General features: G+C 43.5%; 1 protein-coding gene across 3 annotated transcripts in view; it reads left to right on the top strand.

Annotated features, from left to right (window-relative positions):
- The window catches only part of USP25 (ubiquitin specific peptidase 25), a 528720-nt gene that overhangs the window by 448399 nt on the left and 66295 nt on the right, over nt 1–14026 (top strand). For all 3 annotated transcript variants that reach the window (XM_078658355.1, XM_078658353.1, XM_078658354.1), the window contains 2 exons: nt 1806–1885; nt 4929–5052. In XM_078658355.1, coding sequence (XP_078514481.1) covers nt 1806–1885; nt 4929–5052 — 204 coding nt within the window. The remainder of the gene's footprint in view (nt 1–1805; nt 1886–4928; nt 5053–14026) is intronic.

A 14026-nucleotide genomic window follows, 5' to 3' on the forward strand; every position in this document is an offset into this window, starting at 1 on the left:
TTGTTCCTATCTTGCTGGCATAACACCTGCATGATCCACGTTCTGGATCTATTATAAAAGGATTAAATGACTACGACTTAACCTCCTAGACTAGAAGGTCTGCAGGCTGGTCATTTGTTCCTGACTAGTAGCCACATTGACTGACCTAATGTGGAACATAGCGTCACCTAGGATAAACTGTTTTGCCCTGATTTTTGTAGCACTTTCTGCCGTGTAAACAATGCATTTTGTCTTTTCTGTTAGAAAGTGTTCTCACTTCTGGGACTTGCCACTGCTTGTCAGAGCATGGGCTGTGCTGCAGGCCAAATATTGTCATCTTTCCTTTGACTTTCTTCGTACTCTTGTCTGCTTTGTTTATAATGATATATATTATCTATAATGTAAACAATTCACCCCAAACAGGACAACTGGATTATGATCGTTCTAACAATAATACAACTTTTTTTTTTTTTTAAATGAGCTCAAGATTTTTAAGTCAGTCTATCTGTTGCTCTCCTTTTCGAATTCTTCAGGACAGCTACCCTATCCCTGAGAACTCATTTAATGAATAAAAAGTGTAGTCATATTTTTGGATTGAATAGATCTTTAGAGCTATCTTCAAAGTAAATAGGATTTATTTTGCGTCGATTTATATTGTCATTGTCTCTGCAAACCTCTTGGGCCAAATTTTGGTTGCAGCAATACTCAAAGTATCAGTGTTGAAATCAGTGTACATATTTTGCAAGTAGTACTGATTAGCATTAATACTAAAACTGATGCTAAGGGAGGACTTACCGCATGGGCTCGTTAGATTTGTCAATGTCAGATTTTCCACTTCAGGTTGTTATATATCCCCTATTAAAGATTGAATACTGTGGGCCTCATTCACAAAGGTAAACTTATACTTTTGTGTACGTTTACGATTTTTAGCAATTCACAAAGCAATTTTACTAGTAGTATCTTTACGGCTTCATATCTTTGTGTGGGGCCTCTGCTACGAGTGCAAAGACTCTGCAGTCGTAAAGATACTTTTCGTAAAATGCCTTTGTAAATTGAAAAAACCGTAAATCTGCACAAAAGTGCCAGGTTACCTTTCTGAATCAGGCCTTATGTATATTTTTACATAAGGAGAAGCAAGGCCCCAAGGGCATCAGAACATGGTACTGGCGAAGATGGTAATAACACATATACTGGGACACATAGCAAACAAAAGCAGGGAATAGTCGCGAGACAAATCAAGGACCCAGATTAGGAAGAAGCAGCGGGTATAGAGTACGGGTTGAGTTCAAAGTAAGATGCAGAGTTTAAAACACAAGCATCATAGCAAGAGCCTAAACATGTGTGAGAGTTAAGTGTGGGTTAGTGTAGCCAGTCAAGAACTAGAGTTTCCAGCGGTATTTCTTCCAGTTTCGCAGGCATAGTTTGACTAAAGGGTTACTTGAGTTAGGGTTGCTGGAGTTGCCCAATGGTGTCAGAATTTAACTCTATCAGTTGCATAAACATTTAATATGCTCAATGATTTAATTCTGAAGTGTTTATACCTGTTAAGGTTAAAAGACTTCGAGTCAGTTGATAGTTGCATTGGATGTGCTGCCTCCTACCTCACCCTCTCAGCACAATCCGGAGCATGTAGGTTTCAAGAAGGTGTTCTACTGCGGAAATGTTGTTACAGGAAAGTAACTTTCTTTAGGTGTATGATTCATAACCTTCTTACTTTGAACAAAGTGCTGTTGCACATATAGTGTGTGATTATTTTATTTGTTTTGTTTATGACCATGCCTTGAGACATTGATCAGTACAGAATATATCTTCTTTTTTTAATACAGAAATGGCAACTTGACTATCGGAGCTTCAGAGAGACAACAATGTATATTATGATTGGATTAGATTTATTTCAAAACAGACGGTAAGAATTGTGGCAATTCATTTCATTCGTAAAAAATGCTAGCAAATCTACTGTGATGTTTAGTTGTTAATTTGTTTCCTAATCTAAGTACTATTAAGCTAATTTGCCATCATTTAATTCTGCCTGGCAGCAGATGGCCATGGTGCCATTTAGCGCTAGTAAGCTTTCTCTTTTTGCAACACAAATCCATCACCTGTTATGCTAACTTTTGGCATTTGTAGGATTGTTCTAGAATAGTGTTCTGAAAGATTTTAATTTTTTTTTTTTTTTTTGTGATCATCCGCAAAACGTCTGCCTATTCAGAACTTGAGGTGAAAAGGAACCTTACATGACTTGCCCTTTAACACCAAATTCAAACTATTTTTGTCTGCCCCAAACCTGTTAATCAAGTCAATGTTTTATTCAGACTCCACATCAGTAAAGTTTAAACCACATTCTCACAGTTTTTGCAAAGTTTATTATAGCATAGTTATCACTTGTTGAACAATTTAACAGTTCTGAGTGACATTCAGGCTGATGGCATTAACTAGATAAACAGGAGTAGAGCAAGCTGCGAGCGTTTCCTGTTAAATGATTGTAGATGTTTGAGCATAAACTCCAATAAATGCCTCTACAACCACTTCAGCATTGTCTTCTGACTGACCTGGTTCTGGGATCTCCAAATTTCATGACTGGCCGCTAAGGTGCTGCATTGCAAAATTTGCAGTGGGCAATGGTTAGCCATTTTGACATCCATCAGTATTCACAAGTCACGTGAAGCGACCTTTCTGCTCAACGTTCTTCAACTCATATTTTACTCTTTCCATTTAAATTGTGTGGCTGTTAAAACTTTTGATGATTGGATTGCCATTTCATCTTTCTAAAATAATGGATTATGCCGACTGATTTTTAAGGGCAGTGAGGTGATGATGCAGGACATAATAGTTGAGATTGAAGGGGTTTAAAGCATAGATACTCAAAGTGCTTGGAAGTTTTTAGGACAATTGTGATACTTCTAATCACATATTACTTACCTTTAGAACAATCACTGGTGCAGGACTTTATCTGGATTTTCATCAGTAACTCCACGAGCCGGTGGGTGACGTGGTCTCCAAGGCAGCCTCGCACTGCCCCAGAAGTGACAATGCGGAACTGGATTTAGATGCTGCCCCTGCATGCTGACACTGGTTTTTCCCACTCGTAACATTGTCAGTTATACCAAAGCCTTAATTCCACATGGGCAGTATGCCAGGGAAAATGTCTAAATGTTCTTACCCTACCCTCCCCACGTTTGAGAAAACAGAATTGAAACCATGCTGCAACTGCAGAAAGCATTTGTTGGTCATGGACCCACACAACGTTTGTGGTGCTTTGCTTACAGTCACTACTCAATTATAGAGCAAAATCCCCCTAATATCGCCTTCTGATTCTCAGTACCATCTTCCTCATCGTAGTCACTTCACCTCGTCATGTGAATAAGCTACAGGCTGTCTCAGTGCAGCTGCCCGATACCACTTTACACCTGGTAAACTGGTGTTGAGAAGCAGGGCAGTCTTTTTGGCTGAAGTTGTGACTTCTTTTCACGTTGGGAAATCATCACCTTCCCAACGTTCTTGGTGCACTGCTGTAAAACCTTCCAGGGTCCGAATTGAGTACTTTAAAAGTGAGTTTTTTGCAGTTAAAGCATTCACCTGAAAGAACATCAACGACGATAAGTAAGTTGGACTATAGTGCATAATCTCCTCCTATGTTCATTGACTGGCTATGGTTAAAGGACCCATGGAAGGATATTTCTAATTCTTTCCTGCAGGGTCCTTTATAGGCCATTCCTGAACCCCATGAGTCTTGTAGATTTTCTCTTTCCTCTGTAAGACAATAGGATGATCTGCTCAAAGTTGAGGGCTACTTGCAGACTGGGTTGTCCCTTTAGCCCCATTATTGGTTAAAGCAGTTAATTCTCGGACAGTTTGGCTAAACATGTCTGTCCGTCAGTCTCACCCTGACCAGAGTGTCTCCAAAGAGATGAACCAATTTGTGTCCACCTAGAGACTGAGATCATCTATTCCACAAGGTAGGTTTTATTCTAAAAACTATGCTTAAGCACCATGCGAAAGATATGTCTCCATAGACTTGAGAGGAGGACTTTATTATCCACTTGCATTAAACAGTGCTCAGAATCCCCTGTGAGCATGGTGCACAAGCCCTAGACAATAAGATGCCATCTGAAAAGAAACCCAGTCAGATAAGTCCTGTATAAATATCTACTAATGCACAACTTCTTAACATTTGAATGCATGTTTGGATGCTCATATTCCTAGCATGCAGTGGTTTAATGGCACTTTGCTTAAGGCGACTTCTTCCCCCAAAAACTCAAATTATTCAGGTAAAGAGCAAAACTTGAAGGACATGAAATTATGTATATTTTTCAGACCACATTTCTGATTCTCTCAAGCTTTTCCTGCACCACTGATGCCAAATTGATTTTTCAATCCAGATACTATGGGCGGATAGGATTATCTTGTCTCAGGTTTTTCCAGAAGGTTTTAAGCGTTGCCTGAAGAGGGTTTTGTGGTATCTCTGCAGTATTTGTAAAAGGCATGTTTGATCCCTGTGTGGTTGTGATCCTCCTAAATCTTACAATTAAGGGGCTTTGACCCACACTCCGGCAATTTACATTTCTTTGTCACATCACAAATGAAGGTAATTGAATCCTGAGAAATGTCCAAGGAGGTTAAACATATGTTTGGGGCTGGCTCTACATAGATTCTAGCCCTTGGATTATCAGGGCTTGCACTTGAATCTAAAAATGTAAATTATAATGTATACCGCAAGCCACTTTAAAACATGTTTTATTTAATCAATGAGAACTTGTTTAATTTTGTTTATTTCACTGTTTTTTTCGGTTAGTTTAGAATCACATTTCAGGTAGCTGTTATGAATGGAGGAGAGACCATTTGGGGATAATTGCGGTTTGTTTTTTTGTTTTGAAGCAAACCTTGAAAAAAACATCCTTCTTTAAGATCATTAGTTCTTACTCTTTATCAGTGTTTTCTTTTTAATGCAGGTATGTGGATGCCTTGTTGTATCTGATCTATGCTTATCAGTATAACAAAGAACTCTTGTCGAAAGGACTGTACCGAGGACTCAATCAGGACCTCATATCGCATTACAGAAGAGAATGCTTTCTAGTAAGTACAGCACAATGACAATTGAGTGTCCAATTTCTTAAAACATTGCAAGTGGAATTTGTGAGGAGTTGGCCTGGCATATGCTGTCCACTATTCTAGGGGGCTACTTGCACCAGTCCAAACAACCCTTATTGACCTTTATAGAAAGCTGTCCTAGCTGTAGCTGTGGAGAGCAGCCTTCAGGCTAAGGCTTGGAGAAATGTAAAGCAGCTTGTTTTGCCAGTCTATAATCTAGTGAATGATCAAATGAAAGGATGACCACACCAGGTGTGTGTGTGTGTGTGTGTATATATATATATATATATATATATATATATATATCTTTCTCCACACCTCAACCGAAGCCAAAGCGAAGAAACCACAAGAGGGGAACAGTTTGCAAACGGCTTTATTCGCACCCAAGGGTAAGTCTCAGTCCTCCAACTTCCCCATTCAGCGAATGCATTTCGGCATCTGTCTCTGCCTTCCTCAGCGCCTGGGGTGAAAAATGTTTCAGGAATGTTCGTGTGGCTCAGGTTTAAATAAAAGCCCTTCCTGATTGGTTGCATAGTGTCCCGCTCCTTAAAGGTGTATCCCTAAGCGCTACCAGCCCTGGTAGTTCGTTGAATGTCCAAAATAATATGTATTTATTCTAAACCTATCGAACCACAACTTGCATAGATACAAGGCCTAGAGCCTTTAGAACCCCTAGGGCCACCAGGAACCACCCATGGTAGTGACACAGGGGACCCACGGGGGAAGCATGCAGTGTCTAAACACAGCCGTGAATCACCATTAACTTCTATAGGGAAAGTCGCGGTTGGAGATTTAAAGATAAAGGACACTTAGAAGAGGACTTGAAGCAAACCCCTTTAGAACTAGGAGGTTCTAGAGTCAACACCCACGGAAGCACCAGAGTACTCGAGTTACCTCACCCAGGGAATCTGGGTGCATAGGTGTCTTTTCGTGTCGGGTTTTGTTGTCGTTTTCAATGGCGATCTGCTGCAAAGTGCTGCTGGCGTCCAAGTGGAAAGTGCCCGGTGTGATCCAAGTCTGGATAGAAGATGAGAAGAACCTGAAAGCAGACGGGACAAAGTCTGGGTCACTTGCCAGTGACCAGGAAGACGATAGGCAGATGCCCACCGATGTCGGGTGATTTCAGGCAAAGGAGATGCTTAACTCTTCAACCACGAGGACCAGGTGGTGTCGATGATGACCAGGTTCTGGAATCGAGCTGTCCCACGAAGGATTTCGAGTGCTGCTGTGTCGGTCAACGGATTGGACCCAACAAGCCTTGGCAACAGCAACCCACGCAGAAAGCAGAGATAGATTTTGGTGCAGACCAGCAAGGTCTGAGGGAATCACAACTTGGTAGGGAGTCAGGGCATGTCTGGAGCACCCAGGAAGCCCAAGGAAAAGTACAGTTACCTTCGAGGGGACCCACCAGTCAACGGACCAGGGATCGCGAAGGAGCCTCGAGGGGAAACGCAAGAAGCGGGCTCCCGGAACACTCGTAGAGTGTAGGCCCACAATCTTCGGTGCAGATGGTGCTCGGGGCTTGGGCTACAAGTAACCCAATACACAACTTCGGAAAAGCTCAGGAAGACGATGCACTAGCAAATGTGCACAGTGTCTAGGAGTTAGAGTTCCACGTCACTCGTGAGGGCGAAGGGTCTCCGCTTTGCTGGGGACTCGGATAGACCTTCGAGGAGTCTGGAAATCCTTTTCTTGGGCTGCAAGTACTTAGTAGTCCGGCTGGAGCTTCGGAGATGCAGACCGGCAAATGCTTCATTGGTGCCTGTTTGAACAGGAGAATCACTCCTTGACCCCAAGGGAGATTCTTCCCTCCTCTATTCTTTAGTAGTGTGTCGAAGTTTCAGGATTCAGTTTCAGAGTTTCGTCCAGGTGTAATGTAAAGTCCTGGTGCCAGGGTTCCCTTACTTATACTAAGAAAAGATGTTGGACATACTCTGGGGACTCACCTATGGAAGGGTCGGGAAAGAGGGGTGGCTACACCCATTTCCTTTGTCCAGTTTCGTGCTAGAGTAGGGGTTGGGAGCCCCTGCAACCGGTTTGGACTGGACTATGCAGAGGGACACCAAATGTGCCCCCAGTGCAGACAAAGCACTCTGAGTGCACCCACCCAGCCCCAATACACTAAAGCCTGTCTGGGAGGGAGTTACACCTCCCTGTGACAGGAAACCTATTGTCCAGGCCTCCCCTGCCAGAGTTTCGGTCAGCAGCAGGAGGCCAGACTCTTGTCTGTGGCTGCAGCATACATTTTGTGATGCTGGGGCTCTTTTAAACTATTACCAGGCAGACCAGTGTGTACATGTCTCCCTCTCTAGAAGGGTGGAATTCTACCCCCGCCGCCAGGGCTGGCCATCAGGAGGGGTAGGATCCCAAACATGTTTCCATGCAGCCATTCCAAAGTTCGCATTTACCGCGAGGTTATTATGCACTTAAGAGTATATGGTCTGGCTGCATCACAGAACAGCCTCAGAGAATAGATTCTGAAAGCTGCAGAGGGGTCCTGCTCATGCATGGGCACCCTCTCACACAAAACCAAGCACTCTGCCTTCAGGATCGATAAGGCCTGCCATAGGAGTGACTGATAGGTTTATATGTGTCAGTGATTAAGGTAAATATAGGTAACCTATATCTTAGTAAGGGATGCATACACCACCTTACCCAGGCTGCATTAGCAGTCCTGTGGTGCCAATTTGGAAGGTTTTCCAGGGGGGGCATAATACATGCTTCAGCCCCTGGTAGGCCTCTGGGGTACCTATGCCCGGAGTACCTGGTGTACCATATACTAGGGACTCACAAGTGTGACCCAGTAACCAATCTGGAGTGTACCTAATGTACATGCAATCAATTTAGAGAGGAAGCAGCTAGGCTGTGGTCCGGGATAGCAGAGCCCCAGCCAGATTTAAGTCGAAAAACAGTGAAACACCAGCAAAAAGACGGGGTAACCATAGTAAGCAGATCCTACTCTCCTACACTGTAAAATGACTGTCAAATGACTGTCAAATGTATCTTGATTGTTTAAGTTAATTAAAACCGTAACCATTCCAATAAAATTAATCAGTCTGCAGAGGAACATATACTGTACATATTATAACCATTAATTACCATCAATTAAATGTACAGCTTTTGATGATACCGTATCAAGACCGTGTTAGCACTAGTATATATACCTATTGCACTTACTGGTTGTCCGCTGCAGAACCCAGTCCCAATTGTATAAAACAATAATTGAGCCATGTATCAAAAGTTTCATCTCTTTAGTAAAGAGCCATTTAAAATGCTAGGTCAAATCAATTTTTCATATAAGAGTAAAAACTTTACCAATCTACAGTTTAGTTGCGGGTCATGTGGATCAAGACACTTTAATATAGCAGATCTGCAGGTGCGTATGCCCCTATCTTTAAAAGGATTTTTTAACAATAAAAGACGATTTAGTTTTTAAACGGGACATATACAGATCAGGTGAACAAAGTCCTGCTTTGGAGCACCACATAATGCACATGACGGCGGACCACTATATTTCCAGAAAGGTTGATCAGCATTAGTTGGTAGTCCCCAAGGTGTATTGCTAGCAATTTCCATTTTAGATGAACAGAATGTTATGTCCAAATAAGCCGCTGGTTTTAAAGCCGTATAGGATTGTAGTACCATCCAGGCATGGGAGCGCTTGCTGAATATAAATTTGTCCTCCGTTAACGAGTGTCTTTTTGCTGCTTTATTTATTATTCGCCGAAATGTTGTGAATGGTAAATTCAAGTTCCATAACTCCGACACCTTTGTTAACTTTATTGATAGCTGCAAATATTTGTGATAAGCTGATCGTGGATTACTCTCTTGAGCTTCCCAAATGGCGCTATTAAGCGGATTCTGGACGTTTGTCCGAATTTTAGAACACAGTTTTATTGTCGCATACATTCTGGCTTAACGTTGCTGCAGTAAGCCAAAATCTAGGTGAATCTGCGCAGGGGAAGAAATTCTCGGTGTAGCAAATACTGTTCTATATGCCTTGATTTGCATTCTCTCAAGGACTGCTACTTCCTTGCCATGTTGAACTTCAGTAGCCTATGCTAAAGTCGGAAAGAGCTTAGCTTTAACAGCAGCCAGTTATGGTTTAAACAATGGACCGCTTAAACTCTTCGCTATAGAGCAAAAAGCATATATCAATCCATTTCCTTTCTTCATTAAACCATCATTATGTGTTTTAAAGTTAAATCTGTTATCAATACTTAGACCAAGGTATTTATAATTTGTGACACTCTCCAAATTCACTTTGCCTAGTTTAATTGTTGTCGTGCCTGCAGGCGGTTGCTTATTGTCATGACCTTGGTTTTCGCTATGTTTATTTCGAATAGGTTATCTTTTGCAAAATTGCTCAATATATCAATCCCTCTTTGAAGCCCTACTTTCGTCTGACTTAGCAACACTATATCGTCCGCATAGGATAGATGTGTTAGTTGCAGGAGGCCTAGCCTTGGCGGATGCAAGTTTGCCTGGTCCAGCTTGGGGGGAAAGATCAGCTATAAAAAAGTTGGTGAGGGGCTAAAACACAACCTTGTTTCATGCCATTTTCTGTTTGTAATTTCCTAGTAAGTCTGGAGCCATCTGCTAATGTAACTTGCATCCAGGTGTTTGTGTACAACTGCATTATGGCTCGGAGGATGTGGGTTGGAAGCCCCCACTGCCTCAATTTGTTCCATAGAATACCTCTATCTACACGATCGAATGCAGCTTTGAAGTGTACAAAGCATACATGTAGGCTTTTCCGCTGTTGTATGATCTTATCGGCTATTAAGCCTAGGGCTAGAATGTTTGTAATTGTGTCCGAACCCTTACGAAATCCAGACTGATTTATGGGAATTATGTTATTTGTTTCCGACCAATGTACCAAATCAGTGAGAATTAGAGAGTCATAATTTTTAGCTTCTGAATCTTTAGAGAAATCAACCTGTAATTTGCTGGATCTTCCAAATTACCTCCTTTATGTACAGAGTTGATTATGGTGCCCCTCCAGCTTTCAGATAAAATACCTGAGCTGCTCACCTCATTGAACAAATGCATCATAGGTGCAGCCCAAAAATCCGGGTCCAATTTGAAAATTGCCTGTGGGATGCCATCAGGTCCTGGAGCACCATCCATTCTACCTGCTCTTATTGTTTTAAGAACGTCATCTTTTGTGAATTGCAAAATTGAGTTTTCAATCATGCTGTTGCTTTTACAACATAGAATATTCCATATGTCTTACCAGCAATATAAGATCATTTAATCGGCACAGTTTGGCTATGTATAATTGGTTGAATAGTGTCCCATGGCATTAATTCTAAAATTGCGTTGTCATCCTTTGTTGGCAGATGTCTAAGGATGTTTGTAGCTTCTTTTGTCATTGTATCTACCTTCCCAAAGGTATTTATTAAATGATGCATTCAAACCTTTTCTGAGAGGCAAGGAGTGTTTAAGTATTTTTTTTAGGTCTCACAAGGCAATTAACCTATTCCCAGAATGCGTTCACATTTGACTGTTTTGCATTAAAAAGCAGCTTGGACCAGAGATTATCTGTTTGTATCTTTCTGTTCTCCCAAATTTCCTTTTTATACTGTTTTTTTAAGAGTTTTTATTTTTTCCAGGTACTGTTAGAGACAGTTTTTGGCAAGCTTTATTCCCCATAAATTTAAGAGGCATCTGCCGCGCTTTCTTGCCACAATTTCTTGTAGGAAAAAACAACAAGTGATGGACTGAATGTGGATCAATGTCACACACTCCCCCAGTCAAAAGATCTGGGCCCAAATCCATCGTTTTTTTGCACTCCACACCACCCTGGGTCAGATAATGGCTTTATGCAAATCAGCTCTGACCCTGTTGCCCCATGGGAACAGTCCAGTCCGAACTACAACAGCCATATCTTTCCCAGACCGGAATCAAGCATCCGAGGACCGGACCGGTTTCGAGGTAACACCTCTCTTCAGCCCGGCTAGCTTGACTCCAAGTGGTGTGGAGTGCCTGGGACCCACGTCTGGGCATCCCCAGCGCACTTAGGGCGGCAATTGCAAAAAACAACAAGTGATGGACTGAATGTGGATCAATGTCACACACTCCCCCAGTCAAAAGATCTGGGCCCAAATCCATCGTTTTTTTGCACTCCACACCACCCTGGGTCAGATAATGGCTTTATGCAAATCAGCTCTGACCCTGTTGCCCCATGGGAACAGTCCAGTCCGAACTACAACAGCCATATCTTTCCCAGACCGGAATCAAGCATCCGAGGACCGGACCGGTTTCGAGGTAACACCTCTCTTCAGCCCGGCTAGCTTGACTCCAAGTGGTGTGGAGTGCCCTAAGTGCGCTGGGGATGCCCAGACGTGGGTCCCAGGCACTCCACACCACTTGGAGTCAAGCTAGCCGGGCTGAAGAGAGGTGTTACCTCGAAACCGGTCCGGTCCTCGGATGCTTGATTCCGGTCTGGGAAAGATATGGCTGTTGTAGTTCGGACTGGACTGTTCCCATGGGGCAACAGGGTCAGAGCTGATTTGCATAAAGCCATTATCTGACCCAGGGTGGTGTGGAGTGCAAAAAAACGATGGATTTGGGCCCAGATCTTTTGACTGGGGGAGTGTGTGACATTGATCCACATTCAGTCCATCACTTGTTCTTTTTTGCAATTGCCGCCCTAAGTGCGCTGGGGATGCCCAGACGTGGGTCCCAGGCACTCCACACCACTTGGAGTCAAGCTAGCCGGGCTGAAGAGAGGTGTTACCTCGAAACCGGTCCGGTCCTCGGATGCTTGATTCCGGTCTGGGAAAGATATGGCTGTTGTAGTTCGGACTGGACTGTTCCCATGGGGCAACAGGGTCAGAGCTGATTTGCATAAAGCCATTATCTGACCCAGGGTGGTGTGGAGTGCAAAAAAACGATGGATTTGGGCCCAGATCTTTTGACTGGGGGAGTGTGTGACATTGATCCACATTCAGTCCATCACTTGTTCTTTTTTGCAATTGCCGCCCTAAGTGCGCTGGGTATGCCCAGACGTGGGTCCCAGGCACTCCACACCACTTGGAGTCAAGCTAGCCGGGCTGAAGAGAGGTGTTACCTCGAAACCGGTCCGGTCCTTGGATGCTTGATTCCGGTCTGGGAAAGATATGGCTGTTGTAGTTCGGACTGGACTGTTCCCATGGGGCAACAGGGTCAGAGCTGATTTGCATAAAGCCATTATCTGACCCAGGGTGGTGTGGAGTGCAAAAAAACGATGGATTTGGGCCCAGATCTTTTGACTGGGGGAGTGTGTGACATTGATCCACATTCAGTCCATCACTTGTTCTTTTTTGCAATTGCCGCCCTAAGTGCGCTGGGGATGCCCAGACGTGGGTCCCAGGCACTCCACACCACTTGGAGTCAAGCTAGCCGGGCTGAAGAGAGGTGTTACCTCGAAACCGGTCCGGTCCTCGGATGCTTGATTCCGGTCTGGGAAAGATATGGCTGTTGTAGTTCGGACTGGACTGTTCCCATGGGGCAACAGGGTCAGAGCTGATTTGCATAAAGCCATTATCTGACCCAGGGTGGTGTGGAGTGCAAAAAAACGATGGATTTGGGCCCAGATCTTTTGACTGGGGGAGTGTGTGACATTGATCCACATTCAGTCCATCACTTGTTCTTTTTTGCAATTGCCGCCCTAAGTGCGCTGGGGATGCCCAGACGTGGGTCCCAGGCACTCCACACCACTTGGAGTCAAGCTAGCCGGGCTGAAGAGAGGTGTTACCTCGAAACCGGTCCGGTCCTCGGATGCTTGATTCCGGTCTGGGAAAGATATGGCTGTTGTAGTTCGGACTGGACTGTTCCCATGGGGCAACAGGGTCAGAGCTGATTTGCATAAAGCCATTATCTGACCCAGGGTGGTGTGGAGTGCAAAAAAACGATGGATTTGGGCCCAGATCTTTTGACTGGGGGAGTGTGTGACATTGATCCACATTCAGTCCATCACTTGTTCTTTTTTACAATTTCTTGTAGGAGCATCTTTTAGCAAATTTCTTTGAAAAGTTTCCCAGTGTGCTACCAAAGACCCTTCCCTGGGATGGTGTGTTGTCACCAACTCCTTAGCTTTGACAGCCATATCAGGGAGGGTATTGGTCGTCCATCTTATGCACTTCAGGTTAATTGTTGATATTTCTCCTATTGACGGCAAGGCTTCCATAAGCCTTTGTGGGGAGATTAATAATTCAAGTCGCTGGTGTGAATGATCACTTTTGACGGTATATTTGATGGAAAAGTCCATTACTAACGCAAGCCGTGGTAGGGTAAGTATTGTAAAGTCTATAGTGGATCGTGCCTTCACCCCATATTATGTACAGTTTGGGGGAGTATCACTCTGAGTTCTTCCATTAATTACTCTCAAACCAAGGTGTTCCAAGGTTGTCACCAGATTCTGCCCTTGCCGATCGATTCTCCCAAGGTATGGTGCAGCTTGTGTTTCCACAGCCATGATTTCATTTTCCTCATTTAAATGAACATCTGTATCGGGGGTAAATATTAAGTTGAAGTTAGTCACCTGTAATGATTATTTCCCACGTAGGGTTCTTGAACCTTATTTCAGATATTACCCTAACTAATTTGCTGAATAGTTCCTTTTTCCTCTTATTGCTTGGTTGTGCAAACACGTTTATAAGAATGATGGTACTTACTACAACCCAATGCTGATCAGCTGCATGTCAGATGTTGTTGCTGGCAACTGCACTGACCGTGTTTAATGCAGTAGATATGTAAACGGCTGGGCCACACTTTGGCCTGCCGTATCTTTGAGATCTTGTTGCCTCTACATGATGTACGGTGTAACCTGCTACCTGTACTGGTACGATCAGCCAGGTTTCTTAAAGGGCAATTAGATCAGAATGTTCCCAGTCAGGTACCGCGTTATGGTGAAGTTCTTGCTTTGCTCCTGCAATATTCCACAACAGAAGTTTTAGACCTGGCTGGAATTCAT

This window comes from Lissotriton helveticus, chromosome 8, assembly GCF_964261635.1.
Source record: "Lissotriton helveticus chromosome 8, aLisHel1.1, whole genome shotgun sequence".
In the NCBI taxonomy this organism is placed as follows: domain Eukaryota; kingdom Metazoa; phylum Chordata; class Amphibia; order Caudata; family Salamandridae; genus Lissotriton; species Lissotriton helveticus.